Source organism: Ursus americanus, chromosome 2, assembly GCF_024610735.1.
Source record: "Ursus americanus isolate L20-20 chromosome 2, mUrsAme1.1.p, whole genome shotgun sequence".
In the NCBI taxonomy this organism is placed as follows: Eukaryota; Metazoa; Chordata; class Mammalia; order Carnivora; family Ursidae; genus Ursus; species Ursus americanus.
Genome location: NC_142128.1, coordinates 100,136,277 through 100,163,814, shown reverse-complemented (window position 1 = coordinate 100,163,814; position 27,538 = coordinate 100,136,277). Strand labels below are relative to the sequence as shown.

General features: G+C 61.7%; 2 protein-coding genes across 5 annotated transcripts in view; one reads left to right on the top strand and one right to left on the bottom strand.

The window, feature by feature from the left end:
• Positions 1-1,117: 1,117 nt before the first annotated feature.
• Positions 1,118-26,870, top strand: TMEM63A (transmembrane protein 63A). 4 transcript variants are annotated; one of them, XM_045796792.2, is made up of 24 exons: positions 4,020-4,140; positions 5,292-5,381; positions 5,836-6,035; positions 8,145-8,224; positions 9,331-9,397; positions 10,281-10,318; positions 12,328-12,470; positions 13,249-13,300; positions 13,685-13,793; positions 14,439-14,509; positions 16,357-16,437; positions 16,672-16,795; positions 16,886-17,019; positions 18,118-18,255; positions 19,391-19,544; positions 21,187-21,293; positions 21,408-21,494; positions 21,881-21,943; positions 22,384-22,546; positions 22,911-23,016; positions 23,936-24,103; positions 24,749-24,864; positions 25,159-25,221; positions 25,863-26,870. In XM_045796792.2, exons 3-24 carry the CDS (start codon positions 5,850-5,852, stop codon positions 26,034-26,036), a joined length of 2,424 nt encoding a protein of 807 aa, XP_045652748.2. In that variant the 5' UTR covers positions 4,020-4,140; positions 5,292-5,381; positions 5,836-5,849; the 3' UTR covers positions 26,037-26,870. The 4 variants fall into 4 exon arrangements, with proteins under 4 accessions (XP_087715413.1, XP_045652748.2, XP_087715408.1 ...); XM_087859287.1 differs by lacking the exons at positions 4,020-4,140; positions 5,292-5,381 and adding an exon at positions 1,118-1,216; XM_087859282.1 differs by lacking the exons at positions 25,159-25,221; positions 25,863-26,870 and having other exon boundaries at positions 24,723-24,835.
• EPHX1 (epoxide hydrolase 1) overlaps positions 26,842-27,538 on the bottom strand; it is a 31,063-nt gene continuing 30,366 nt past the window's right edge. Inside the window, exon 9 of the mRNA XM_045796813.2 lies at positions 26,842-27,257. Within this exon, the coding sequence (XP_045652769.2) occupies positions 27,056-27,257 (202 nt within the window). The 3' untranslated portion in view covers positions 26,842-27,055. The remainder of the gene's footprint in view (positions 27,258-27,538) is intronic.

Genomic DNA, 27,538 nt, shown 5'->3' with positions numbered 1-27,538 from the left:
TGACAGGGGTTATGGCTATCTCAACTCACATTGGGATCCAATTGGCTTTCTCTTGATTTCGAAATGAACTTCACCTACTGAAAATCAAATTTAGAAATCCGTTTCCTCTCTGAAATTTTGAAATCAAAGATTCTAACGTTTCTCCTTTTTTTTTTTTTTTTTTTTGGTCAGTGTCTTCACCATTCTAACTCCTGGGGATAGAGCCTGGCACTTCCTGGACCCGTCAGTACAGACCAGGCAGGTGGTGGTGCCATTAACTGAGTCAGGGAAGGAATGAGGACATGCAGGATGGGGGTGTGAGGGATGGGAGGGATGGGAAGAGAGCAGACAGTCTGAGAAGTCTGGGGTGGGGGGCGGACGTCCAGCCAACCACACCCAGGAACCTGGGGGAGGTCAAGTGAGAGGCCCTTGGCAGCAGGAGGTAACAGCAGGAGAGGACCGATGCCCAGGCACCCGTCAGGTGGACAAGGGCTGAGCGCAGGGGCCCTCGGCAAACTCCAGGAAACAGTGGCTGGGATTTGAGGTTGGGGTAGGGGGAGAAGGAGGAAGCCGGATGGGACAGAAAAGAACTGCTGGAGAAGCAGGAAGAGACGCCGGGCCCCCACCCCGGCGCAGAGAGCCACAGGCCGGGCTGCAATCAGGGGCAGGGAGGAACGGAGAATGCCTTTCACGTTGCAACGAAAGAGGAGAGCTCAGACCTGGGAGAGGCCCGAGAAACTGCAAGGGCGCCCACGTGAGGGTCAAGTGCGGCCCGGGCTTTCCCGAAGCGTAGTGGCGGAAAGGCCGCGAGGTTCCCCTGCCCGCACGCGCCGGGCCGCAGATGCGGAAACCCGGGCCCGCGCTGCGTCCCGTCCCGTGCGCTCCGCGCCGCCCCCGGCGAGCTGGCAGTCCCGCGGCGCAGGCCACCGGCTCCGGGCAGACCCGTTCGGGGCAGCTGGGGCCCCGGGAGCCGCCGGCCGCCCTGCGCCCTCCGCCCGGATCCGAGCTGCGCGTCCTCCCGGGGCCGGCCGCCGGGGCGCGTCGGAGAGGCTGGGCGCCGCGCGGGGCTCGGGCTGGGTGGGGCCCGCGGGGCGCTGGTCGCCGCCCCAAATTGGGCCGGCGGCGCGCGCGGCTCTGCGCATGTGCGGGAGGCGCCGGAGTTTCCCTTTGCAACTTTTAAGGGAGTGGGGACGCCGCCCGGGCCGGCCAGGTGAAGCCCGCCGCGCCCGCGCCGCAGGTACAGGGGGAGGGGGCGAGGGGGAGGGCGCGGAGTGGGGGCAGGGGGTCGGGTCCCGGGCCCACAGCCCTCCCGGACTCCCCCTCCGAGGCTCTCCCTCCCCTCCCCTCGGGGACTTGTCCCCGGGGAGCCCGACCTCCCAGCCGGGACCGGGAGCGAGGAGCGCAGCCGCGGGGCTCTGGCTTCTCGAACTCCGTGCGTGGCCGGCCTGGGAAGCGGCCAGGAGCCCGAGTCCCCTGCCGCTGGGAAGGGGTAGAAGCCGCTGGGGCTGTCCCTAGGTGACCCCTGCCCGCGGCCCTGCCGGAGCCCCGAGGAGGAAGGCCGGGGGTTCGGGGAGGGTGAGGAGAGTTCTGCCAGGAAACCTAAACCGCCCAGGTTCGGGGAGCTGATAAGACTGGCTACCCGAGACTCTGGGGTGGCCTCCACCGTTCAGCCCCAGGTGGTGTCCTCAAGGGCAGGACTGCACAGTGCAGAAGACCCGGTGACCGCGAGCTTCCTTCCCAGCCGAACTTGCGTGGCTGTGTGCCAGCGCCCACGGGGGCCCGGGTTTCTGAGTAGGCCAGTGGGCTGTGCTCCCCAGTCCCCGCCCGGGCACAAGGGGGGCTGTGGAGGCACGTCGGGGCCTTTCTGAGGCCCTGGTGCCTGTTGGGTTAAAGACACTCAAGGGGTGTGGGCAGGAACAACCAGGATTTCTCCCTTTTCCCTCCTCCCCTCCTCTGAACACCTGTCAGAGTCCTGAGTGCGCTTCTGCCTCCAGGAGAACTGGAACAGAAGCAGAGGCCCCCTCTTCTTCGCAGGACCTCCTGTTTGTTTAGTGTCTGGGGCAAAGGTCTCCCTTGAATAGGGCTGTAACAGGGACAAAACATCAGAGGGAGTCCTGACATTGTTTCCCGTTGGCTGGAAGAGTGACTTAAAATAAAAACCAAGAGCTTTTGAGTGCTCACTGGGCCTGGGCCCCGGGCTAAATGCTTCCTGGGCACTGTCTCAGGTGTGGGCCTCCCAACAGCCCTGTAAGTAAGAGGAACAATGTCATTGCCCCCATTTGATGGAGAAGGAAGTCAAGACACTGAGCTAAGCAACATGGTACCAAGGCCCTCAGTGCCCAGCCTGCTCAGGAACCTCCGGGTGCACTGCCCCCTGATGCGCCCAGGGCCATGTCTGTGAGGTGAACAGTTGTCCAGGGTCCCGGCTCCTGTCTGGGGGTGCCCTAAGACCTTTGTGTTCACTTGGCAACCTTCTCCTGCGTCTGAAGACCCCAGTCAGCTCCTGCGGACAAAGGGCTTGAACTGCTTGTAGTCTTGCTGTTGTAACAAAATCGGAAGGTCTGTGCTGATAAAAATACCCTGAATTTGCATGGGGCCTTCTTGCAAGACCGACAGGGCCGCACACCTCCTGCAACATTCTGCTGGCTTTTCTGGAAGGAAGGTGTCGATGGTCAGGTGTGCTGTCGGTCAGGGGCCCATCCTTGCTGCCAGCTCAGGTGGACAGTGGGTTAGCGTGGGCGGCGAGTTTGAGACCAGCTGTTGGATTCAGCCCTCCGTCCCGATGGCTATGACCAGACTGGGGTGCACACGGGCTGAATGAACTTGGAGCGGGGGTCCTGAGTCACCTGCTGCTCCCCTGGCTGCAGGGTTGCGGCGGTGAGCCTGCCTCTCCTACCCTCGGGTTACTAGAAAGCTCTCTGCAAGGAACGGAAACGGATCTACAAATAGGGGAAGACTGCCCTGGGTGAAGTCAGGGCCAGGCAGGCTCCTGCGGCCGTGGGGCCTACTTGCTGGCTCCCCGCACTGAGCCAGCTCCCTGCCCCCTCCCCAGCCCGGTAAGGCTGCCCTGTGGTGCTTGTGCCCCCAGCTGCCAGGTCAGAGCTTGTCTGTTCAGGAAGATGCAGGGGAGCTGGTCCTGGAGGCACCGGGATGTTTCAGCAGAACTTGGATGTGACCTGTGTATAGCACAGGGACAGTTGAGCTGAAAGGTCTGAGACGGTGGCGGGCCTCCAAAGCTCTGCCCTGCCCTGGGCACCTGCCCTGGAAGGGGCTGACCTGGCAGGCCACGGTCTGGGGCGCCCCGAGGCTCCCTCCCAGGCTGGCAGTATTGGCTGGCTGAGCTCACGAGCTCTTACCCAACTCTGTAAATCCACCCTGGGGAGCCTGTTTGGCAGCAGGAAAGCGACTTAGAGGTGTGCCTGGAGCTGAAGGAGGAAGGGAGGCCACAGGTAACTTCCTCCCACAGGGCCTCTACTCTTCTAGAACTCCGGTCGAGCCGCCACTTCCCAAGGACAGTGCTCCCTCTGTGAGCGTTTTAGGAGGGTGATTTTTTTTCTTCCCACGTCACCTTTCAGGCCTTCTGTGTCTGTTCTGTGTTCCTTCTCCTGACTTTAGCACTTGGACAGCAGCTGGCCTTGGGGCTCCGATGAGGTCCTGGACTCAGAGGTTGACCCGGAGCCCACGGTCACCCCTGCCCCTGTAGGGTGGACACTCCCCAGTCCCCAGCAGCGGCTGGAGCCAGAGAAGAGGGGAGAGGCTGCTGATGTTGGAGGAGGAGAGAGGAGCAAGCAGCATGGGAGAGGGCCCAGAACCAGTTCTGGGGGCTGGGGGGAGAGCAGAGTCGGGGAGCCCCTTGGGAAAAGCCGGAGGCCCCCTGGGGGTGTCTGAGCTCAGAGACTTGGGGCAGGTGTGAGCCTAGGGCAGTGCGCCAACCTGGAAACGGCGGCTCCCGGTGACTCGGGCCATCTGTGTTCCTTAGGGAAGCTTGTGAAGGCTGGTGCTCCCTGGTCCTGGGGGCAGGAAGGCCCTGCAGGAAATGAGTAGCAGGCCCGAGGCGTCTTGGAAAGTGGCTGGGGCTGCCTCTGTCCGCACCAGAGCCAAAGCCGGAGCCGGCTCCAAGTGAGGGCCTCTGGGGGGACGCGCCCTCTGCCCTTCCTTCTGGTGAGTGTGGGGCGGGAGGGGCGGGCACTGGCCGCATGGCATCAGGCCGGACCCTGCTGTCGGGGTGGTGCCGCTGGGTGACATTTAGAGCAGGGAAAGCAACAGGATCTGTCTCCCAGAGGTAGCCTTTGCGACTCTGTTCCGAGCCACCAGCGCCAAGGCTCTGGCCTCATATCTTCCAGCCATCGCCAAGTCTCTTATGGGGGTAAGAAAGTGACTCAGCCTTCTGGGGGATCCTCCCAGGTCCTCGGACCTGCCACCCCCATCCCCTTCCTGCGCTTCTTGTCCTGTGTGTGTGTGAGACTGTCCCCAAGCCAGCCAGCCCCAGGGGTCAGAGGTGGCGCTCGCCACCCCATACACACCCCAGCAGCATTCCCAGGTAGTGCAAACACCTGGTTGGGTTGTCTGTACCTTTTCTTCTTGTCCCCAAGAGTTTTGTTTCTGTAACAGGCTAGTAATATCAGAGCTAGGGGCGCCTGGGGGGCTCAGTCAGTTAAGCGTCCAACTCTTGATGTTGTCTCAGTGATCTCAGGGTTGTGAGATCAAGCCCCATGTCGGGGTCCTCGTCAGTGGGGAGTCTGCTTGAGATTCTCTCTCCCTCCCTCTCCCTCTGCCCCCCTCCCCACTCATGCGCTTCCTCTCTCAAATAAAGAAAGAAAATCTTAAAAAAAAAAAAAAGGGAAAAAGAAATACCAGACCTAGCAGGGCCCCCTGACAAAGAGTCGTGCCGGATGTGGGGAGGTGGGAGCTTGAGGAAGGCTCGTCCAGTGTCTCTGCTGGCTCTTCAGCCACAGGCAGCGTGAGAAGGGGGCCAGAACTTGGGCACTACCTCTGGGGCCTTGGGTGTCAGGAGACAAACACCGGAGATTTCCATTAGCTTCACGGGGTGCCAGGAGCCTCGGAAAGGAAAGGTCAACAACCGCCGGGAGTGATATTTGCTTTGGGAATGCTGGGCCTTCCAGTTAGACCAAGGGTGCCCAGGAGGGTGGGGGTGAGACGACAGAGCTGGGGGTGTGCTCCAGGGGTCCCTGCGGAGTCCCCCTCCCTCCTTCCCATCCTCCTCCATCTCCCCCCCGCCCCGCCGCCTTTGCCTCCTCTGGCTGCCCCTTCTGGGCCTTCGCTGAACTAATATGTGTTTGTCATCGTGCCAGACGGGGAGCGTGGCATGGCAGGAAGAGGCTGGGTCTGACGGCCGACTCTGCGCTGACAAGCTCCCTAGAGCCCCCGAGCCTGAGTTCCAAGTGAGTAGTGTGGCCTGCGCCCGAGGTCCCAGCTGGATGTCCCGGGAGCAGTGGGCCGGGGGCCTGTCTGTGGCCAGGGGACCAACCGCTGTCGCATACTTGGATGTCCTCTCTTATTTATTCATTCCTGTGTCCGCCCCCCGCCTGCCCTCCAGAGCTCCCAGGGGCTCCCACAGGATGCTTCCTTAGCAGGCCCGGCCTTCCCCTCCTTCCCCTTCACCCACTCCGGGGAGGCTGCCAGCTGTGTCCCGGACGAGCCACCCTACCCCCCCATCTGACCCTTGGGACTGTTCCCACAATGGAGCTATTCTCGTGGGCTCTGCCAGGCGCGTGGAGCCTGGTGTCCGGCGCTCCCTGACTCCTTGCTGCTGCCCCCCCCTCGCCTCTGCCGGAGCAGGCCGGGGAGACTGCAGGGGGTCCACGCCCTGACGGTCGGCCGGGGTTTGCTCTCCAGGGAGGACAGGCACGATGACCGGCCGCCCGCCCCTGGAGCTGTGGCAGCCCCAGGCGGTGTCCATGCGCGAGCGGCTGGGCATCGGGGACCAGCCCAACGACTCCTACTGCTACAACTCGGCCAAAAACAGCACCGTGCTGCAGGGGGTCACCTTCGGGGGCGTCCCCACAGTCCTGCTCATAGACGTCGGTTGCTTCCTGGTGAGACCCCTCCTGAATCGTGTCCCCCTCCCCCTGCCCCCGGGCCTTGTGGGAAGGTCAGGTGAGGAGCCAGGCATACCTGAGGGTAGATGCCAGCTCTGCTGCTCACCTTCTGTGACTGTGACCCGTGACCATGGCCTCTGTACAGCAGACGTCATGATTCTTACCTCCGAGATTTCTGAAGAAGATCCAATTGTGCTCTGCAGGGAAAGAGCCCGCGTAGCTGTGCCTTTGATGACCAGTGTCCCCTGGCTTAGCAGCCTGTCACAAGGGGAGGCCTGGGGAGGGGGGGGGATCCGCAGGGACAAGAGGTGTGAATGGAAGGTGTGGGTTCGAATTAGAGTGGCCGCACCTCCCAGCTTAGAAACATCACTTCCTGTCCCCACTGGGTCCTGGGCCTCTTAGGGGGTCAGCCGTGGAGAAAAGGACAGACCTTGGAAAAGGCCCACCCTACTCAGAGCTGGCCCGTGCAGTGGCCTCTCTTTAGTGTAGACCTCCTCGTTCCCAAACACCCCCCTGGTGTGAGTTATACCATCTTTCTGCCCTGTGCCGAGCCACCTTTGGCCAGGGGGCAGGTACTGGGGTCAGACACACCTTCCTTTGCCTGCCCCTGGGCTGGCGGGTGCCTCCTGATGTCTTCTCCCAATGTGTGACAGAGCCCATCAGAGTAAATGGGGTGGGACGGGGGTGGAGGGTGTAGACACCCCGCTTTGGGCCAGAGGCTGGGCTTGGGTGGGCCTGGGAGAAGGGACTGGGGTGGCCTGCGGGCCCCAAGAGAAAGGGGGGGTATGAACATAAGCGGGCACGAAGATTATTCCTGGGAAGGGGGGGGAGTTCTCCCGAGGATTCAGGTCTCCCCTGTTCCTCTGCTGCGGACTTGTCCAGGCTGCGATGGGACCCGCATGCCCCTCTGCTTGCTTCTGTGAGAAGGGGCTCCGGGTCTTGGAGCCAAAACCCATTTGTGGGTTGAGCCTCGGTGGGTGGGGGGCGGGGGGAGGATCGGAGTGCGGGGATGGCGTCGAGGGTTTGTGGGATTCACAGAGGGGGCCCTGGAAACTGCGGGCCAAGGAGAGCCGTCTGGAGCAGGAGGTGGACGTGGCTGAGGAGGGAGTTGCTGGCGGCAGTGGATTTTTATCATGGGGCATTCTGGGGTGTGGCTGGGAGCCAGAGGGGCCTGGAAAACGTGGGCGTGTGGGAAATGTCCACACCCCAAGAAGCCAGTGGCCTGGGCAGGAGGCCAGGCACTTGCCCGCAGCCTTCAAGTTTACCCTGCGACGTGAGTCACCTGCGTCTGGAGATGGTATCGCCGCCTTGAGCTCATTCCTCAGCGAGCAGGCGCCCAGCCGCTCTGGGGTGCTGGCTTTAGGGAGACAGAACCGACATTTAGAAGCTCAGCTCCTGACTGGGGCTGGCAGGGTTGTGTTAATGAAAAATGGCTCTCTCTCAGCCCCCCTGAACCTTGAAGGGAGGGAGCCTGTCCAGGGAGCGGGGAGAGGCCAGAGCAGGTCTGAGGCCCGGCCAGGGCGGAGGTGTGGGGAGGGAGGAGAGAGCTAGAATGTACAGATCTTCGAGAGGGGTTAGAGGGATGAGCGCAAGGCCCCAGCTGGTGGAGGCCCAGCACCGGTGGGCATGGCCCCTCCGGGAGAACCAAACATCAAGCAAAGGTGTCACCGCTGCTGGCTCAGGCCGGGGCTTGTCATTAAACACGCACGTCTGTGTCAAGTGAAGAGGGAGGCTGCTCCCCAGGGCAGCTGTGGGGCCGGAGCTTGTCCTCCTGCTCAGGAGCAGAGGAAGGCTGGGCAGGGCTGGGGAAGGTCGTGGCTGTTGACGCCGCCCTGAGAGCAGAGAACAGGGCCAATGCGTGGGACAAGGAGGACGCCAGGGGAAGCCCAGAGCAGCGTGGATGGCTGTCGTGTCTCGGGCACCGGTGCCGGCAAAGGGGGTGGGCAGAGCATCGGACCGACCGTGGAACTGTGTGGCCTTGGGCAGCTCTGCACCCTCTCTGGGCCCTCCCAGCCCTGCTGACCTGAGGCCAGTGGGCTTTGCCTCTAAGACATCTGTCTCTCTCTAATTAGAAGTCACCTGATTTGGTTTCTTTTCTCCTTTTAGTGTTTAATTTTGGTGTTTTCCATCATAAGAAGGAGATTCTGGGATTATGGCCGCATTGCCCTGGTGTCAGAAGCAGACAGGTAACCAAGACAGGTCACCTCCAGTGTGTGTGTGTGTGTGTGTGTGTGTGTGTGTGTGTGTGTGTGAGTCACTGGAACCAGCTGGCGGCCCGCACGTGACGCTGGTGCTCCATCGTGTCGCTGACAGCCCTGTGCGAGAAGTGCTGTTGGCTTCAGGCTGTGGAGGAAATCCAGCTCTTTGCCCACGCGGGGCTTTCGTCATCACCTGAGAGGGGTGCCAGTTGTCTTTCCCACCTTGAATATTTTCAAGTGTCTCCTCTTTGAGATGAGCTAGCTTGGGGCTGGGGACGAGGCGAGGCGGGTTAGGGGAGCTGCCCCTGTCCTCGCTCGGGGTCGGTGTGGGCTGGTGGCCCTTGCTCGGCCAGCGGCGGGTGAGTCTGTGACGGAACAGGGCCCCCCTTGGCCAGACCCCCCGGGCTCTGACAGCTCGTGACACCCGAAGGGGGGATTGGATTCTAGGCCTGCGCGCGGCATCTCGAACCCCAGCTGCTGCCATACAGCCCGGACCTTGTGTCAGATGCAGAATAGGAAGCCGTGGGGGCAATGCACGCGTGTCCAGGCCGCCCCCGCCCCGGCCTCCTCGGGCGCTCCCCAGGCGACACCCGCCGCTCTTGCTCCACGGCCGTTGTGTTGAAACATGGTCCGTGCGGGAGGGGCGCGGCGTGTACCCAGACCTTCCTTCCCTGCGGCCTCAGTGCTGGCACTTGTGAAAGCAAAGGCACAAAATACGTCCCTTACGACCGGCAGTGCCGTAGGTCGGATAAAATACAGCTTTCGTTCCAAGTTTATTTAACACCTCGGGATGCGGATCGCAGATATCGGCACTCTGACGTCCTTAGGTAGGCCTGTCGCGGTGCTGGGGCCCCAGGGCGCTAATGCCCGAGCCCTTGTCCCTCGTCCCCGTGAGGTAGAGTTTCACGTCTCACGTGCCCAGGTGTGGTCGTCGCCCTTGTCTGCACGTTTCATGGGCCGAGTTACATTTTGTGCCAGACTTTGAGCAGGGCTCGTAGCTTTGATCCGGGGCTCCACGAGGCGGCAACGTACTGGACGTCCGTGGTAGACTTTGAAAAATAATTTTCTGTCTTTCTTCCCTTTTGTGTTTCTAGTGACTCCAGATTCCAGAGATTGTCATCGTCTTCCTCTTTCGGGCAACAAGATTTTGAAAGCGAGCTGGTTGGTATTGTGGGGAGCGGTGCGGCCGCGGCCGTGGTGGGGGCGGGGAGGGCTGCCGTGCACCTGTTCAGCAGCTGACCCGGGACCTTGTGTCCTGAGTGGCCAGTGCTGGTGACAGCTCTTCCCGGCACCGACCAAGCCCCCTGGATGTAGGATGTATGCAGGGAAGACGCAGCTGGGGGGCCCAGGACGGGACAGCTCTCCGGCAGAGGGCTCCCGAATCCCCCGTGGTCCTAGCACTCATCTCTGTGATCACACTCAGGGACAAGTGTGACAGCTCGTTGTTGACTTGCTGCTGGCTTGAGCCACATGTGGGCAGGAACCATGCCTTACCCGGCCCTGTTGCCCTGAACGGATGACGACTGAATGCATGTGTCTCCTGGCCGGGGGGACAGCCCAGCTTGAGGGAGAATTATGTGTAAGAGATGCCATGGGCTGTAAAACCCACAGACCCCCTCTTCCCGCCATAACCCCACTCTGGGGTGGACTGTCCCATCCGTGAGGCTTGTTTCCCTGCGTCTGTCCCACGTCTCAGCCAGTCATTCGGGACAACCAACCAGAAGCCCACAGAAGCTTCTCCATGGCTGCCCTGAGCTCCCGTCAGCTCTCTCTTCAAGTTTAGCATTTGCCCCTGGAGCCTGTATGATTCCGCAGATCGTCAGAGCGTAAGAGGTTCTTACAGGCATGGGGTGCCTGTCACAGAGGACTGGGAGCGTGGAGACCCTGTCGGTTTGGGGACATGCGGTAGCTTGCTGAATCTGGGATGAAGTGTTGCTTTCACACCGTGGGAGCTTAGGGGTGGTTACTTAATGTCATAGACGATCACACCTGCCTCCCAGAGACACACACGTTCGCGGCTGACCCCCGCTGTCTGCATTTGCAGGGATGCTGCCCCTGGCTGACCGCCATCTTCCGCCTGCAGTGAGTATAGCCCGGGGGCACTGGTGCCTGCGTGTGGGGGGGAGTGGGGGGTGTTTATCTTTGTCTGGGTGGGTTTTTGCATGTTTGACCAGTGAGGAGGAAAGAGCCAAAATGCCCAACCCCGAGATGGGGTCTCTTAGCTGCTTCTCGGCTCAGGTCCAAAGCAGTATGGGGGGCTGAGAATAGGGGGCCCCAGACAGCCCCTGCACAAGCCCACAAAACTAATTTTTTGTGCTCTAGGCAGGATCAGTGGCTCCTTAGTATTTAACACCGGCAGGCCTGGAAGGAGGCTCTTCCCGGCGGGCTTCCGTGTCTGATTTAGTGCAAAGAGGAGAAATAACGATGCTTTAGTACACTCACCTCACTGGGTTGAAAGCTGACTTGTTTTTAAAATGTGGGGCCTGCGGAGAAAAATCCTAGCAAGCTAGGGTCTGCAGCGATCGTAGGGGCTCCCTTTCAGAGTGCCGAGATGTGAGAAGGACCTCTCGGAATTGGTGATACACGGCAGTTACGGGATGCCGGGGACGGCCCTGTCTGTGGGCCTCAGTTTCCCCACTGTACAAGGGGGCCCAGGATGACGTGGTGGGAGAGGTGGATTTGCCAACCCCACCCTTCTCCACTACCGCCAAATCGTGTCACTAGGAGGCATTTCTCCTGAGGCTGGAAGTCATACAGCAGAAGGAAAAGAATCAGTAAGAAGGAATTTGAGGTCACCTAGAATCCTCCCCCTGAGAGATGCCCAGGGCGTGTTCTTGGGTTGGCTACTCTAGGAGGCGGTGGCTGGGTGGGGCTCAGGCCATGCCCCTGCCCCTGGGCTGGGGACCCCACCCCCCTGGACCGGCAGGGCAGCACCGGACTCTGACTCATCATTTCCATGGTAACCCGCGAAGGCTGTGGGCAGATCTGCTCTACAGCTGGCTCCTCTCCCTGTGCCCTGTTTTTGTGGTTCTGTGTCCCCTTCAGTCCCCCTCCCCTGCATGGACACGCATTTCTCATGGAGAGGCTGTCCTGGGGACCGCCCTATATCCTGCTTTGTCACCACGATGCTGTGTCAGATGTGCTTCCCATCTCAACTCCCTGGGTTTTTCTCCTCTTTTCCTGTCCCAGAAAGGACAACACTGACGTTTTTGAGGCTACAATTTAATTCTAACAGCTGCTCACGGCCAACATTACAACCGACATTCAAAGAGGCCCACAGGTTCCTTAGAATTCCCTTTCCCAGCAAGATCCCAACAAGATGGGGAAGTCAGAGACGTGTCCCAGAAACACTGTGGATGAGAATTGCTCATTCATTCACTACTTGGTCCCGTCTTCCTTCCAGAAGCTGGACCCCCGGGGCACCTCCCTTCCAGGAGAGTAGGAAAGAGGGAGATTCCCCTGTCTGCTTCTGTGGCACGGAAATCTGGCTGTCGGCCCCTGGAATTTTCCAGGTCCCCAAGCCAGCTGGAGCTTCCAAATATGGCACCCAGGAAAGGGTGGAGCACCTGTGGGGCCCCTGCACCCCCCCCCCCGCCCCCAGGCAGGACGCAGGGAGAAGTTGGGGCAGCAGAGGGCCTAGCCCGAATGCTTCAAGGACCGGCTCCCCCACTGCCTCTCCCTCGCGGCTTGCCTGAGGGGGAGCCCGCGGAAAGAGCGGTGGCTGCAAGTCTGGCGGCAGGAGAGCCCCAGCCGCCCTGTTGTCAGGGGCTTTGCCTATTCATAGCGGCAGGGAGGGGCTGCGGGGTAGCTGAGCTTCCGCACCTCGCCCCTGCACAGATGGCTCTGGGGATGGCAGCTTCCCGGGCGCGTGGTGCGGGGCTAACGGGGCAGGCTACGGAGTCCCCTCCTAGCCGTGTCTGCACAAGCCGTGTGACCCGGGACGCTAGCTGTGCCTCCGTGTCCTCGTATGTAGAGCAGCGGGGGTGGGATGGGACTCCGCCTCCCGGGATGGTCCCGAGGATTAAGTGAGGTCACCCGTGGCTGGCCTGTTGCTGCCGCTCACTGAGGTTCCATGTGCGTGTCTTGGCCAGCGATGACCAGATCCTGGAGTGGTGTGGGGAGGACGCCATCCACTACCTGTCCTTCCAGAGACACCTCATCGTCCTGCTGGTGGTGGTCAGCTGCTTGTCCCTGTGCATCATCCTGCCTGTCAACCTCTCGGGGGACTTGCTGGGTAATGACCCCTCGTCCTGAGTTGGGCCCGGGCAGAGCCATGGGGCGCCTTGTGATAGGGCGGAACCCCAGGACACATGCTCCCATTCAGACATGAGTCCTCGGGGTGACTCTCGGAACTCTCCCCTCTGCCCAAAGGTCTGGAGAAGAACCCCCCAACCCCCAGCCAAGAGCTGGGGCCCCCTCGTCAATTTCTGATTCTGAGTAAGAGGAATAAAACCCCGAGGTCTGTTGAGTCAGGGGCTTTTGGAGAGTGTTTTACACTTTCCTGCCCCCACCCAATCAGGAGGCCATCATGCGTGGGTCTGGAAAACGTTCCTGATGCTCAGAGTCAAAATCGGAGCGTGGAACAGTGTTTCCAAGCAACCGCAGGAAGCCGGCTTCCAAAACGCCATCACAAATCCACGCTGTTCTTTTTTTTTTTTCTTAATTTTTTTTTTAAAGTAATCTCTCCACCCACCGTGGGGCTCAAACTCATGACCCCAAGAACAAGAGTCGCCCGCTCTGCCAACGGAGCCGGCCAGGCACCACTTCTTATGCCCCGTGATTCTCAGCTTAGGATGACCTTAGACGTCTCAAGGAATGTCGCAGGAATCTCAGAGCGAGAGGGATTCGAACGTTGATTTCCCCACATGGGGGGTTGGGAAGACGTTGTCGGTGCAGCAGAGGCCTTGGTTGGTGGGAGCTCTGAAAAGACAGCACGGCTGGTCAGGGTCTCCTGCCGGGCCCCTCCCCCTCCCCTAGCCTGACCCTGGAACTAAGTGTCTTCTTCTCTGCAGACAAAGACCCTTACAGTTTTGGGAGGACGACGATAGCAAACCTGCAGACCGAGTGAGTATGGGGTGGGGGCTGTGGGGGTGCAGAGTGGGGGACCAAGGGGAAGGCAGGTTCCAGAGCCCGGGATGGGCCAGATAGCCCTCAGCCCTTGCGCCGACGTACGAGAGCCCCTCCGCGGCCAGTGCGTGTGGCCTGGGCAGCGACTGTTCTGCAGGGGGTTCTAGAAGACACGGAGGACCCTGTGGGCCTGGGTCCTTCTGTCAGGACAGCGCCTGCTCTAAAGGGGCACTGGCCACGAGGCCTCTGTTGGAGGCATCTGCTGGGATGGAGCCATGGACCCTCAGCTCAGCACTGTGAGGGGACCCCGGCCTCAGCCCTGCACCCCCACCCCAGCTTGGGAGCCCAGCCCTGATGGCAGCTGGTCCCCCCCCCCCCCAGCAACGACCTTCTCTGGCTGCACACCATCTTCGCTGTCCTCTATCTCATCCTCACCGTGGCCTTCATGCGGCACCACACCCAGTCCATCCGGTACAAGGAGGAGAGCCTGGTGAGTGCAGCTGGGGGCGCAGGGGGCAGCCAGAGCCGAGCGGCGCCCCCAGCCGTATGCCCGGGACTCGGGGGCAGTGAGCTTGAATAGTGGGTCTCCGTGGAAACTGGCATGGCTGTGCTCAAGAATGACATCTGCTTTTGTAAAAAATTTCTGATTATTTTAGAACACGGATTTCCCCCCTCCGTTTCGCCAACTGGCCCTGAAAATTGTGGGGTTCGGGCTTGTAGTTGCTGATTCTAAGTCCCTTCTCGGAAGTTGGGACTGCGAGCAGCCCTCTCTCTTTGGAGCCCACAGCTCGATGGGGGAGGAGGAGTGTCTGTGAGCTGGTTCCAGGCCCGGGTCCTCCTCTCATCTGCTGTGTGACCCCATTTGAGTCACTCGCCCTCTCTGGGTTCCTTCTCCCTTTCTCGTCATGCAAGGGAGGCTTGTGGAATTGCTTTGGAAGTGTATTTGTTGTACAGCCTGGAAGACGATGCTACAGGACGGCATCTGTCAGGGCTCTGCCAGGCGGCAGGAGAACACCCGAGCCTTCCGAGCTCCTGCTGTTTTCTTCAGAGGGGCTTGGACAGGGAGGAAGAGCGGGGCCCGTCTGCAGACGGACTTGTCCCGGTGACTTCTCTCCCTGGTGCGTTTCTCCGGCAGGTGAGGCGGACCCTGTTCATCACGGGCCTCCCCAGAGACACCAAGAAGGAGACCGTGGAGAACCACTTCCGGTGAGCAGGGCCGCAGGTGGGACAGGTGCCTTAGGGGAGAATTCTGTCTCCTGCTCGGGCACCCGGGGACCTCAAGAAGGGCCTGGCCCTGCCACATGAGCATCAAGTGGCTGCTGGTGCCGTGGAAGGGTTCCTGCTGGGGTGGCCTGTCCTCTGCCAGCCACCATGGCCGTCCTGTGTGACCGCAGTAGCTGGAGCAGAGGCCAGGGTTTGGGGGCAAATAAACACCTCAAGAGCACAGGGAAGATGGTCTGCCCTGGGCTTCTCAGCATCAGCTGTGCGGAGCCCGGTGCCCGAGACACAGCTGGTCTCCGGAGGGGAGGGCCTGGGGCTGGCTCCTTCCCCTCGCAGGTGTCTGGTGAGGGGACACCTGTGTCCAGAGCCCTGTCTTCACAGAGCTCACCAGTCAGTGGGTCCAAGCTCTCCCCGGGAGGACCTGCTTCCCAGCAGCTCCCGCTGAGCACCTGCCCCCAGGACTCGTGCAGGTGGCGGGGGGATGTGTGCAGGGCTGGCAAGGGAGCATCAGGAGAGGGGCGGGTGGGGCAGAGCAGGTGCAGAGGCCCCTGGAACCCCCGGGCTGCGGGCGAGGGAGCCAGGCTTTGCTCTGTCTTCCCTCCGCGGCGGCTCAGCGTCACTAGTCTGCAGTGCGGCCCGGGGCGCAGGATGGTGGCACTTGGCCGTGTCCATGAAGAACGCTACACGCAGTTGTCAGATGAGCGGTTACGATTTATTGACTAACCTCTTCAGAAACCCCGAGTATTTAGAAATATCATTTTATGTAAACACCGGATACGGGCATCCTTTTTCTCTGTTATCGAAACAGCTCCCGAGCAGCCTGCTGGGCAACATTTGAAAACAATCGTTTCGCTTGATGTATGGCCTTAAAGAGAAAAGAAAAGCCCCCTCCTTCCCATCCAGACACTGGGTCGGAGCTTTCCTAGTTGAGGTGGCCCTTTCGGTGGCCGAGGCTGTGGCAGTCCCTGGGGACCTACGTGGGCATCTGCCCTGTTGCTGGGACGCTTACGCTGGGCTTTTCTTCCCAACCCCGGCGCTCTTCCTGGGACCCGGGCTCGTCCTGCTGTTTAAATCCATGACGAACGTACCTGTGGGCTTTGTCTCTCTAAGATGTACCCAGAAGGGTGCCTGCCATGTGGTGGGTGGGGACCTTGTCTGTCTGGGGAGGGAATGTCGTGCCGTGGCGCCGGGCTGCCTGGGTTCAGATTGTGGCTCCGACAGCCACTAGCTGTGTGGCCTGGGGCACAAGTCTCATAACCTCTCTGACCCTTATTTTCCTCATCTGGAAAATGGGGTTGAAACCCCCCCACGTTATGATGAGGATTAAATTAATCGTCTGACGGTCTCTGGTCCATAGCAGGGACACGCACGGGCTACGTACGAGCAGATACGGTCTTACTACGATGGTGAACGTGTGTGCCACGTTTCCTGGGCTGAGGGTCCTTTGCTTTCATTAAACCCGAAAGGTCTGCGACCTTCAAAAGGATCACAGACTGGACAGGGTTTCGGTGATGGTCCAAGGTCGACGTGACCTAGGGCCGACGATAAGTCTCTTCCTTTGGGTGGGTGGGGGACGTCAGCAGTGGTGCTCAGCCTTGGCCGGAAGCGCCTGCTGCTTTGCAGCCGTGACGGTCTAAACCCGTCACTTGCAGGCAGTGACTTTCATGCTACTAAAAAAGGCCTCTTCGTATTAAATTTCGAAATTTCCCCCTTTGATAAAAGACAAAGAGGAAAGACGTCTCTGTTGGCATAAAAAAAAAAAAAGCCTTGGAGACTTGGGGGTCTCTCCTGCCTGGGGGTCCTCTTTTCCAACGGGCATCTTTCGGGCACAGGGATGCGTATCCCACGTGTGAGGTGTTGGACGTCCAGCTGTGCTACAACGTGGCCAGGCTGCTGTACCTGTGCCAGGAGAGGTAAGGGGGGGCCGGCACGGGGACCCCCTACCCCGCGGAGACCACACCCTCCTTCCTGCTGGCCGTGGCCCCGGAGCTCCCGGTCGGGAAGGCAGGAGGGCGGCTCTAGCCCTCTCTTGTTCAGGAAGCTGAACTCCCGGGTCTGGTGGCAGCCGGTGGTTGGAGGGGGGCAGTGGGGTGCGCGCCACAGGGTCAGCGCAGGGCTGACGTTCGCCCCCCCCCCCCCCCCCGCAGGAAGAAGACGGAGAAGAGCTTGAGCTATTACGCAAACCTGCGGGCGAAGACCGGCCAGTGGACCCTCATCAACCCCAAGCCCTGTGGCCAGTTCTGCTGCTGCGAAGTGTCGGGGTGTGAGTGGGTGAGGCCTGGCCCCGGCAGGAGCGCACCGCGGGGTCCCTGACCCCTACATGGGTCCGCGTGGTCACCGGGGGGGTGTGTCCGCTGGCAGGAGGACGCCGTCGCTTACTACACGCGCCTGAAGGACAGGCTGACCGAGAGGATCGCGGAGGAGGAGTGCCGGGTCCAGGAGCGGCCGCTGGGGATGGCCTTCGTCACCTTCCAGGAGAAGTCCATGGCCACCTAGTGAGTGCGACCCTTCTCTGGCCGACGCCCGTCCCCCCCTCCACCTGTCGGATGCAGGTGGTCCCGCGGATCCATCCCTGCGATTTGCCGGTGGCATTTTCATCTCCTTCCTGGGGTGTGGCTCGGGAAGCCACAGTCCCTCCGTTGTCTGAGCCCTTGTCTGTGTGACAGCTGGTGGGGGTGATTCTTCTGAGCCCCTCTGGGGTTGACAAGGCCTCAGTGTCCCGCTGGGCTCTCACCAGCTGCCCCAGGGATCCCGTTGCCTCTCTGTCCCGCTTTCCACCTGGCGGGACAGATGCCCCCCTCCTTCAGATAGCCACTCTGGACCTCAGATCTTCTGTGCCCAGGCTGCCCGTCCTCGTACAAATGCACACACTCCCGGGCACTCGGGACACCCCCTGCTGCAGAGCCGAGGCCTGGGGAGGGTTGCAGGGTGCAGGCTGGCACGGGGAGCTAGCTCCCAGAGCAGTCTCATGGCTGGGGTCAGGAGAGCGCTGGGGACAGCAGGTGGCCACACAGATGCCCCTTCCCCTGCCTTCTCTGCGGGCAGCACAGACCCAGGAACGGACTCTGCCGTGAGCTAGAGCCAGAAGGGCGCTCATGGAAAGAGGGTGTTCCGAGGCAGGAGCGGGGGGCACGGAGATGGCAAGGGCTGAGGTGGCCGTCCTGGGGAGGATGTCAGGGTGGGAAGGAGCTGGGGAGAAAGGGCCGTTGAGACCCAGGCCTGGCTGCAGGATGTGCCCACAGTGCGCCCGCCTGTGGGGCGGGCGGAGGGGGTGGCCCGGGGAGGAGCTGTGGGTCGAGGCCGTGCAACAGCGTGGGAGGCAGAGTCAGACGGATGGGGCGCACACCTAAGTGGCAGAGCCTCAGTTTCTCTATCTGTAAAGCCGAAGTGCTCCCTGGCTTGCCGGGTTGTTCTGGGGATTAGAATCTTCCCCAGAGGGGGCCGGGCACGGCTTTCCTTAGCATCACCTGTAATAAACTAAAAAAGCCAAGGTCCTGTGCCCCGGGGCCCCGCTCTCGCTGAGTCCTATCTGCCAGATCTGTACGGGGTCCCTGGGGTGTCCAGACCCTGACCGCTGGTGCTTTTCCCGGCAGCATCCTGAAAGACTTCAACGCCTGCAAGTGTCAGAACCTGCAGTGCAAAGGGGAGCCCCAGCCGTCATCCTGCAGCAAGGAGCTCCGCACCTCCAAGTGGACGGTTGCCTTTGCCACTTACCCCGAGGACATATGCTGGTGAGCCCCGGGGCCGGGCAGGTGTGGGACAGAGGCCCCTGGGCCTGCTGGGGCTGCCCGGGCACCGGAAAGCCTGGGCGTGAGCTGGAGGTCAGGGAGGTCCGCCCGCGGCCCCTGCTCTTCTCTGGGATGTGTGTGCGTGAGGGGTGTCCATGTCCCCCCACTTCACTCCAGCGAACCCGAAGTATCTAAAACAGTATCATTTCCACACGTGATCAGCTATTTTTTAGTTGAGATGTTTCTCTTTTTCATACTTAGTATCTTTGAAACACAGTGTGTGTGTGACTTGGTTGGGACAGGCCCCCTGCAAGGCTCAGCAGCTCCGTGAGCTCAGTGGCTCCGGGCTTTTTGTACCCTCCCCCCTCACCGTGCAGCCTTAGGTCAGGGGTCAGCCACCTCTCTGGTCCAGGGGCACGCTGGTGAGCTAAGCTGTGTCCACGAGGGCCATTGGCGAGCCCTGAGCGTGATGCCGGGGGTGAGGGCAGCCCCAGCAGAGAACCTAGCACGGTTGGCCTCAGTCTCCCCCTCCCCCGCACCCCGTCCCAAGAGCGAGCTTTGGGTGCTTGTCTCCACTGGCTCTAGCTTGGCCCCTGACAGTTCAGCTCTTCGTGTCACAGGGCTTACCAAACTGGGGGGGGTGTTGTCCATCTGTTCTTGGGGTGAGAGCCCAGGACAGGCTGCAGTGGGGCCTGGGCCCCTCGGTCTCCCACCTCCCCCTCCCTGCACCCAGCCCCTGGCCCTGCTGGGGAGCCTGTGTCACTAGTCACCAAGCATTGACGACATGGCCGAGACGTACTGGGTCGGAGCCTCGTGTTGTCTGACTGGGTGCTCGTGGTATTTCTGTGGTGGGTTGCGGCCCCCACGCCGTTGCCGGGTAGTCATGTTTGCGGTGGATAGCCTGTTTCCCCTCTGAGCCCAAAGGGACCCCAAATTTGACATGGCTGAAGCTGAAAGTCAGTACAGAGCGCTTGTCTGTACTGAGGTCAAGACGAGCCCCCAGCCAGAGCCCTCCGTTTGGTGTCTTGCCATGTCTAAATTTGACCTGCTGACCCACCGACTCCGGGGGCGCCGTTGGCTGGTGGGCAGCCGGAGCCTGGGAGATAAGGCTCCGGGGCCTGTGTCCCCTGCTCTGCAGGAAGAACCTCTCCATCCAGGGCTTCCGCTGGTGGTTCCAGTGGCTGGGGATCAACTTCACTCTCTTCGTGGGGCTGTTCTTCCTGACCACGCCCTCCATCATCCTGTCCACCATCGACAAGTTCAACGTCACCAAACCCATCCATGAGCTGAACGTGAGTGGCCAGGCTGCAAGGCCCCTCCTGCAAGGCTGGCGACGAGAAGGCGTGGTGGGTGGAACCGGAGCAGCCTCTCCTAGCAGGGGTGAGGCCAGCGGTGCGCAGGCCCAGAGGACGCTCCGCCTGGGGCCTCTGCTGGGGCCGCCTCACCCCTGCATCAGGCTCAAGGCTCGCCAATGGCCCCGTAGACACAGCTTAGCTCACCAGCGTGTCCCCCAGGCCAGACAGGTGGCTGGCACCTGACCTGAGGGGGAGCTGGGTAGGAAGGAGTGACAGGTGCTCCACGGAGTGGGGCAACAGGGTGTGATTTTTTCTTTCATGTTCCAGCCTCCGATAATCTTGTGACAAAGCCGTTGAGTCTAGGGAGGAGACAAATGATTTTTTAAACTCGTAGATAAATGGAGAATAGCTAAACACTCCCTAAATGGGCATCGGTGTAGAAAGGTATTGGTTTCCCATAATTAGCTCTGCCGAAGTGTCGCCCAAAATCTATTTTCTTGTTTCCAATTCCGCTTGGCATTCAGTTCCTCACGCTCTGGGAAAGCACGAGGGGCTGGACGGCCTGAGGCCCTGGTCCTCGCCCTGCCGTCGCCTGGCTGATGAGCTCTGAGCCTTGGATTTTCATCTGACGGCGGGGTGCAAGCCCCTGCCCAGTGATGGCGGCCTGGCGAGCTCACGTGTGGCCGGGGCCCTCTGAGCGGATGTGGTATTAGTCTGATACAAAAACACACGCGGGCACTACGCGGTTTTGTTTAGAATCGAAGCCTGTAAGTGTTCACGCCTTCGGCGGTCTTCGGATGTACGGTGAAGGCCTGTTCTTTGGAGGGTCGATGGGCTGAGTGGAGCCCCCTTTTCTGTTCTCCGTACACCGGTTTTGGTTTCTTGTAGTAAAGCCAGAATCTACAGGGCCTTGCCGCCATTCTGAGGACAGACCCCTCCCGCATCTCTGGTCCCTGGGTGTCCCTTCATTCACTCTCATCTAATTCAGTAACTTTTTAAAAGATTTATTTATTTGAGGGAGGGGCGGGGGAGGTGGAGAGGGAGAGTTCTAAGCAGACTCCCCGTGGGCACGGAGCCCGATGTGGGGCTCGATCTCATGACCCTGAGATCACGACCTGAGCTGAAACCAAGAGTCGGAGGCTCAAGTGACTGAGCCCCCAGGTGCCGCCCATTCAGTAGCGGTTTTTAGAAACTGGCCTTACCGAGTCCTCCTGCTATCCGCCACGTCAAGAGATTTTATGTTGTTTTGCTCGTTTTCTCAGGGAAAGTACTAAGCCGGTCGGTCGGTGCGACCACAGTTGAGAGCGCAGCGGGCGCACACAGGATCGGGCCACCACCGGGCCGGCGGCAGCTGAGCGGCCTGGGGAGGCCCGGCTTCGGGGTGCCCGCTGCCCTTGGCGGCACTGTGGGGTGTGTAGGGAAGCCAGGGGAGATCAGTGGTGCGTAAAGTTCCTTTCTTTGCTCCAAAGAGCTGTACATCTGATGTCCAGGGCGGTCACGGCCTGTTCAGCCAACGTGATGGAACACCTACCCTGTACCAGCGTCGGCTCCGGAGGGGGCGGGGGCAGCATGACCAGGTCACCGCCTTGCCGCGCCCACGGCCCCTGCACCTGTCTCCTCGGTGGCCCTTGTTTTCCAGGACCCCATCATCAGCCAGTTCTTCCCGACCCTGCTGCTGTGGTCCTTCTCGGCCCTGCTCCCCACCATCGTGTGTTACTCCACGCTGCTCGAGTCCCACTGGACCAGGTGAGTGAGCAGGGCATGCGCCCGCCCCGCCCCCAGGGCAGCGGGCCCCAGCTGGGGCCTCCCGGGCCCCTGGAGTGCTTGGGGACTGGGAGGACCCACCTGTGACTCCCCCAGGTCAGGAGAAAACCGGATCATGATGTCAAAAGTCTACATGTTCCTGATCTTCATGGTGCTGATCCTGCCGTCCCTCGGCCTCACCAGGTACCGGCCGCCCGCTCTGAATTCACGTCGGGGGCTCATTTGGGGAGCTCTGTCCCCAGAGAAGGGAAGCGGTCTGCGGGTGCATGCAAATCCCTGACGACGTTCACACCCATCCCCCTCACTCGGGGTGCCCTTGGGCTGGCTCGCTGTTCTTCTGGGGATACGGTCTGTCTTCCTTAAACGGACCGTCCCCTTGGGGAAGGGAGACTCTGTTTACTTTAAGTGGCCGTGACCGGTTACGCAGCGGTAAGTAGCATCTTGGAGGAGAAACATGGGTTTGGAGGTCCCGCCTGATGCTTAGAGCGCAGACACATGGAAACGTGTCGTGAGCCCAGGGAGCGCGGGGACAGAAATTCTCACGCATTCTTTTTTTTTTTTTTCCCCAGTCTAGATTTTTTCTTCCGGTGGCTCTTCGACAAAACTTTCTCAGAGACCTACATCAGGCTGGAGTAAGGACGGGCCACGCTGCGTTTGGGAGTCACCGTCCTGGGGACACGGCCCACGGGGCTGGCTGTGGCTGCGGCTGCATCGGGGGGCGGGGGGACGGGTATTCTGTGCTCCCGGACAGCCCTCTTCTCCTGCGATCCCAGGCCCAGCGCCTCCCCAGCACCCCTCCCAGGCGCCTGGTGGGGCCGAGGCCAGGCAGAGCCTTCGGTGGGCACCGTGGGAGCTGACCCACTTTGTGCCACATGTGCCGAAACGTGGTTCATCCCTGAGGCCGAAACTCCATTAGGAGTTCTCGTTCATTCTTGACGTTCATTCTCGACGTTCCTGAGAGCGGAGCCACTAGGGGAGGAGAGGGATGATGAGCCCCGTGGAGGCCCCTTCCGTGGTTGGGGGAGAGGCTCCCGGGCCTCGGCTCACTGACCCCCCCGCTGCGGCTTCCCAGGTGCGTCTTCCTGCCCGACCAGGGCGCCTTCTTCGTGAACTACGTTATCGCCTCGGCCTTCATTGGCAACGGGATGGAGCTGCTCCGGCTGCCCGGCCTGATCCTCTACACCTTCCGCATGTTCGTGGCCAAGACGGCGGCTGACCGCAGGAACGTCAAGCAGGTACAGGGCGGGCAGGGCCGGGTGTGGACTGCCTCCCGGGACCCCAGCCTCAACGCCATGTGGCTCCCCGGGGGTCTGACCCCGAAGCCTGCGCGGGGTGGGGGGTCACTGTCCCGTCTGTCCCAAGCATCCCCTCCGCCCTCTGCCCTCTGGGGCCCCGGGCCTGCTGGGTAGACGTGATCGGACCGAGAGAGCCACGAGGGGCCCGCGAATTCTTGTGGCCTGGGTGGGAGCCCAGTGAGGCTGGGGGCTGCAGAGGGCAGAAAGGACCCCAAGAGGTGGGGGTAGCTGGGCGCCTCCCGTTTCTGAGTCATCGCGCTGTCCCCTGGCGGCCCGGACTGAGCTCCTCGCCCCCTCCACCCAGAACCAGGCGTTCCAGTACGAGTTCGGGGCCATGTACGCGTGGATGCTGTGTGTCTTCACCGTCGTCATGGCCTACAGCATCACCTGTCCCATCATCGCGCCGTTCGGTGAGTGGCCGGGGCGGGGGCCCGAGTCCCGCTCCATCCGGGCACCTGAGCGGCCCTGCCGCTGACCACCTGCTCTGGCTCCGGCCCGTGCCGTTGCGCCTCCCGAGTTCTCCCACGTCACGCTCAACACAGGCCTGCCAGGCGGGTCTGCTGTCTGTCCCCCCGTCGCAGATGAAGCACCCAGTGTGACATAGGAGTAGACCCTGGATTTGACCTGGGGATCGTTAATGTCTTGCCACTAAAATAAACATCAGGTTCCTGGGTTTTGGCACCAAAATAAATAAGTATAAAATTAAATAAAATGAACATCAGGAACTGCAGACAAATGGAAGATTCTGGAAGGAAACAGAACACCCAAGAGACAGCCTTGCTAGCTGAGGTTTCGGGGCAGGGGGAGGTTTCAGTTTTCCTGTATGCTCTTGAACTATTTAAAAAATCTACAGCATTACTCCTCAGAACCAAAACAGTTTTGTTAAGAGCATGAGATGATCAAAGAGGCAGTGCCCGCCTTCTGTGCTGCCCCTGGGGCAGGACCCTCGGGCACCTGCCGACTGGGGGGTGCAAGGGGTCAGCGTGGGTGGGGAAGGGAAGGAGAGCAGGGGAGCCTTGCAGGATGGTGGGGGGCTTGCGTGGGAAGGCCCAGGACGACGTTGAGGCCGGGCATCTGGTGCAAAACAGCTTCTTTCTGCAAAATGACCCTAGAATTTCCATGTTCCCTAGGGACGAAATTGCAGACACCCCTACTCCTTGGGTCAGGGAGAAGCTGGGTGGGGGGGGAGCAGAGGGAGAAGGAGAACACGAGCAGTCAGGTTCTGCATCTAGCCCTGCTTCGGCTTCCTGTGGTCGGACGGCTCGCCGGCCCCAGGAGGCAGGAGCGGAGGCCCAGCCAGGCCCGTGGCTCACGGCCCCACCTCCGCAGGCCTCATCTACATCTTGCTGAAGCACATGGTGGACCGGCACAACCTCTACTTCGCCTACCTCCCGGCCAAGCTGGAGAAGAGGATCCACTTGGCCGCCGTGAACCAGGCCTTGGCCGCTCCCATCTTGTGCCTCTTCTGGCTCTGTTTCTTCTCCTTCCTGCGCCTGGGTGAGGGGCCTTTCTGCCCGGGGGGGGGCGGGGGGCTGCGGGGTGGGGGCAGGGGCCAGCCCCGGGCCTCAGAGTCCCGCCTTCGCACCAGCCCTCACCTTGGTGTCCCATCAGAACACGGTGCCTGGGGTAGGGCCGGTTGGGGCCGCATTTCCCGCCCAGCTCCCGAGCTGGCCGGAGCCCGGGGGACCCTGGTGACCCCAAGTCAGTGGAGAAGCTGACCAGAGAAGGCAGTCCCCCTTATCTGCGCTGAGGGCCTGAGCCAGAGCGGGGCAGGCTGGGCCAGGCTGCCGTTTGGGGCACGGGTGGGACTGGGTCCTCGGCACCGTGGGAGCCCCAGGAGACGTGGATGCTCTCGGGCAAATGAGAAAGGCAGCAGGGGTGTGCCTGTGCCCCAGTCAGGTGGGGGGCCTCCATCCCACCCAGCCCGGGGCACTGGGGCCCGCCCGGAGCCGGCCCAGCGAGCAGGCGCGCAGAGGAACGTTGACCTGGGGTCCCAGTTCCTGACATCTGACCAGGGATAATGCCAGCCATTCAGCGGGTGCCCCGGGTGCTCCTGGCTAGGCCGAAGGAGAGGTCACACACGGTTGCCGCACCCGCTGTGCCCTCCCCCCGCCAGCACGCCTGGTGTCCCTTTGTCCCCAGGCCTGAAGGCCCCCCTCACCCTGTTCACCCTGCTGGTCGTGTTGCTCACCATCGTGGTCTGCGTGGCCTACACCTGCTTCGGATGCTTCAAGCACCTCAGCCCTCTGAACTACAAGGTGGGGGCCCCGCCGCCGGGAGGGGGAGACGCTCCCCACCTTGTCACACCCCAGTGTGTCGGCCGCCTTCTCCAGACTGTGTTTATCCGCGGGGAAGGCGTGGGTGGCCGGGTGCGACGTGTGGGCTCCCTTCCCACCTCTTCCCTGCTCCCCGCGTGCCCGCCCCCCCATCCTCTGCTGCGGGGAGCCTGGTGCCAGCCGGTACTGTCATCCCGGGTGTGAATCATCTGTTTGTCTGGAGGGTGCTAGTTCGGGGAAATGGGTTTGTTGGTCACGGTGAGTCTTTGCCTGCAGACGGAGGACTCGGGGAGTGGCAGAGGAAGTGAGGCCGAGGCCCCCAGGCCAGCACCCTTCACGGTGAGTCCTGCTTCTTCCCCAGGCCACGAGCATCAGCGACTCCTGGTGGCACACAAGTGCCTTGATCACGTGGCAGCCAAGGTTCCAGAAGGAATCCCTAGTCCTGCGGGATGCTTCACCTGCACGGGGGAAGCCATGTCCAGAAGCAGTCGCTGATCCCTGTGCAGGTGAAGCCCCGTTTGGCCAAGATGCCGCCCTGCCCCTCGTTTCAGCTTCGGTCCTGGCTCCTTCGCTGCGGGTGTAAGGCCTGCTGAGCTAGGGCCTTTCCCGGAGCAGCGTGGCAGGGGTCTGGGGGTGAGCAGGACACAGGGTTGTCCCAGCGCCGGCCGTGTGAGGCCCCCCAGGTTCCCTGAACAGGGTCAGGGCAGTCTTTTCTCCAGCCCCTGCCTCCCCAGGCTCAGGTGCTCGTATGGCTGGCTGGCGGTCCTCAGACCAGCCCCAGGAGAGAGAAGGTTCTCAGATTCATTCCCCGGAGGACACCTGCCTCTGCAGACAGGGGAGGAGGCAGGGCGGGTGCATGGCCTGAACCGCTTTCTCAGCCTAGCTCTGGGGAGGCCCAGTGGGGAGTGGGGGAGGACCGGGTCCAGAGTCTCATGCCCGGCTCCCCACTCTGAGCACTCAGGCACCCCATTTTCTGGCAGCCCTACAAGCCCCGGATTCTGAACGGCTTGTCCTCGGAGAGAACAGCCCTGTCCCCACAGCAGCAGCAGACCTACGGCGCCATCCACAGCATCAGCGGGACCGTCCCTGGGCAGTGCCCAGCCCGGGACCCCGGGGACAGTGACAGCGGGGCGCCTGCCTACCAGGAGGCCTGAGGGCGGCCGGGCCAGGCTCGGAGCTGGAAAGAAGACGCAGGTGGGAAAGCGGCTTGACTCGGGCCCCAGCCGAGCCCAGGATGACGTCCCACCTGTTTTAAGCACAAGTGCTCTCAAGAGCTGGAACGGGAAAGGTGCTCCTGCCCTTGGCCGAGGACGACAGGCTGGGACTTCCCTCGGGTGGTGAGCGGCGGCCTCTCTGGTCACAGCTGCGGGGCAGCAGGTACGAGGGAGAGTGGAACAGTGGAGAAGCCCCCCTCGGAGCCCCCAGCTCTGGGCACACAACCAGCAGATAACCAAAGAGCCCGTAGCAGATCCAGGCTGGAGATGGGATCCAGATGATGGCTGGGGTTCATTCCAGCTCCCCCCTCTCTAAATCCAGCCCTCCTCCTCCGATCCCAGAGTCCGCAGGGAGGCAGTGGGCCAGTCCGGGTTGGGTGGACTGTGACCCCAGCTGGAAGGACAGGTGGCCCCTTCCTTTTTCTCCCTGCCGGGTCGGGGACTGGCAGCCTCCCACTGCCTCCAGGGGGTGCCAGAGACACGGGGCCAGGTGGGGTGTGGCCCAGGCCCCCTGCGACCCACCCCAGCCTCACCCAGCCTCAGGCCCTGCTCCCTGCTCTGAGCTGCCCAGCACACTGGGAGGGGGTAGACCGTCCTGGTGGCTCGCGGGCCTGTCCCGCCCTTCCCAGCAAGGGTCCTTGAGCGGGGTGCCCTCCCCAACCCAGACCGCAGACTGGCCAGCTGCCGGAGGGGGGGTACCCCCGTGGGATTGGGGCATGCCCATGTCACCTGGCTCCAGTCACTCTTAGAAATAAAATCATTTATCATTGCTGACGTGCGTGTGGGAGCGCGCGTGCAGGCAGTGAGCAGGGGGGACGGCAGGGGCGGGGGACGGGCGTGGGGGTGTACATCATCGCCAAGAGAAGACCGGGGGCTCCCTGCTCCTGGGGAGCGGCCCTGGGAGGCAGGGGGCAGCTGTGGGCGAGGGAGCCTGCGGGGGGCGGCCAGCCCCGCGGGCATCAGCGCTGTTCCAGCAGCCCCACGAACTTGCGGATGTCCTGGGCCAGCAGCTCCGGCTCCTCAAAGGCGGCAAAGTGGCCCCCACGGGCCATGTAGGAATAGGAGATGAGTTTCGGGTACTTGAACCTCACCCACTTTTCGGGCACGTGTATTAACTCACAAGGGAAGGCAGCAAAGCCTGTGGGCACGTGGACCTTCATCCTGGAAGGGACAGAGATCCCACTGAGGGGCGAGGTGGCATCCTGGTCCCCTTAGGTCCCCTGCAGCAGGGGGCTTCAGGATGGGGGAGTAGGGGGGTCCGTTCACCCACCCACAGGGAGCCAGAAAAAAAGACCCAGGGTTCTCACCACCTGCCTCGATTCCAACCCACTAAGGGCCTTCTTCTCCGGAAGGGCCGGGTGGGCTGGAGAACACACGGGCTCTCCACAGGCTGAGGGGGATGGACAGCGGCCAGGCACGCCCCTCCCCCCGGCCTCGTTCCC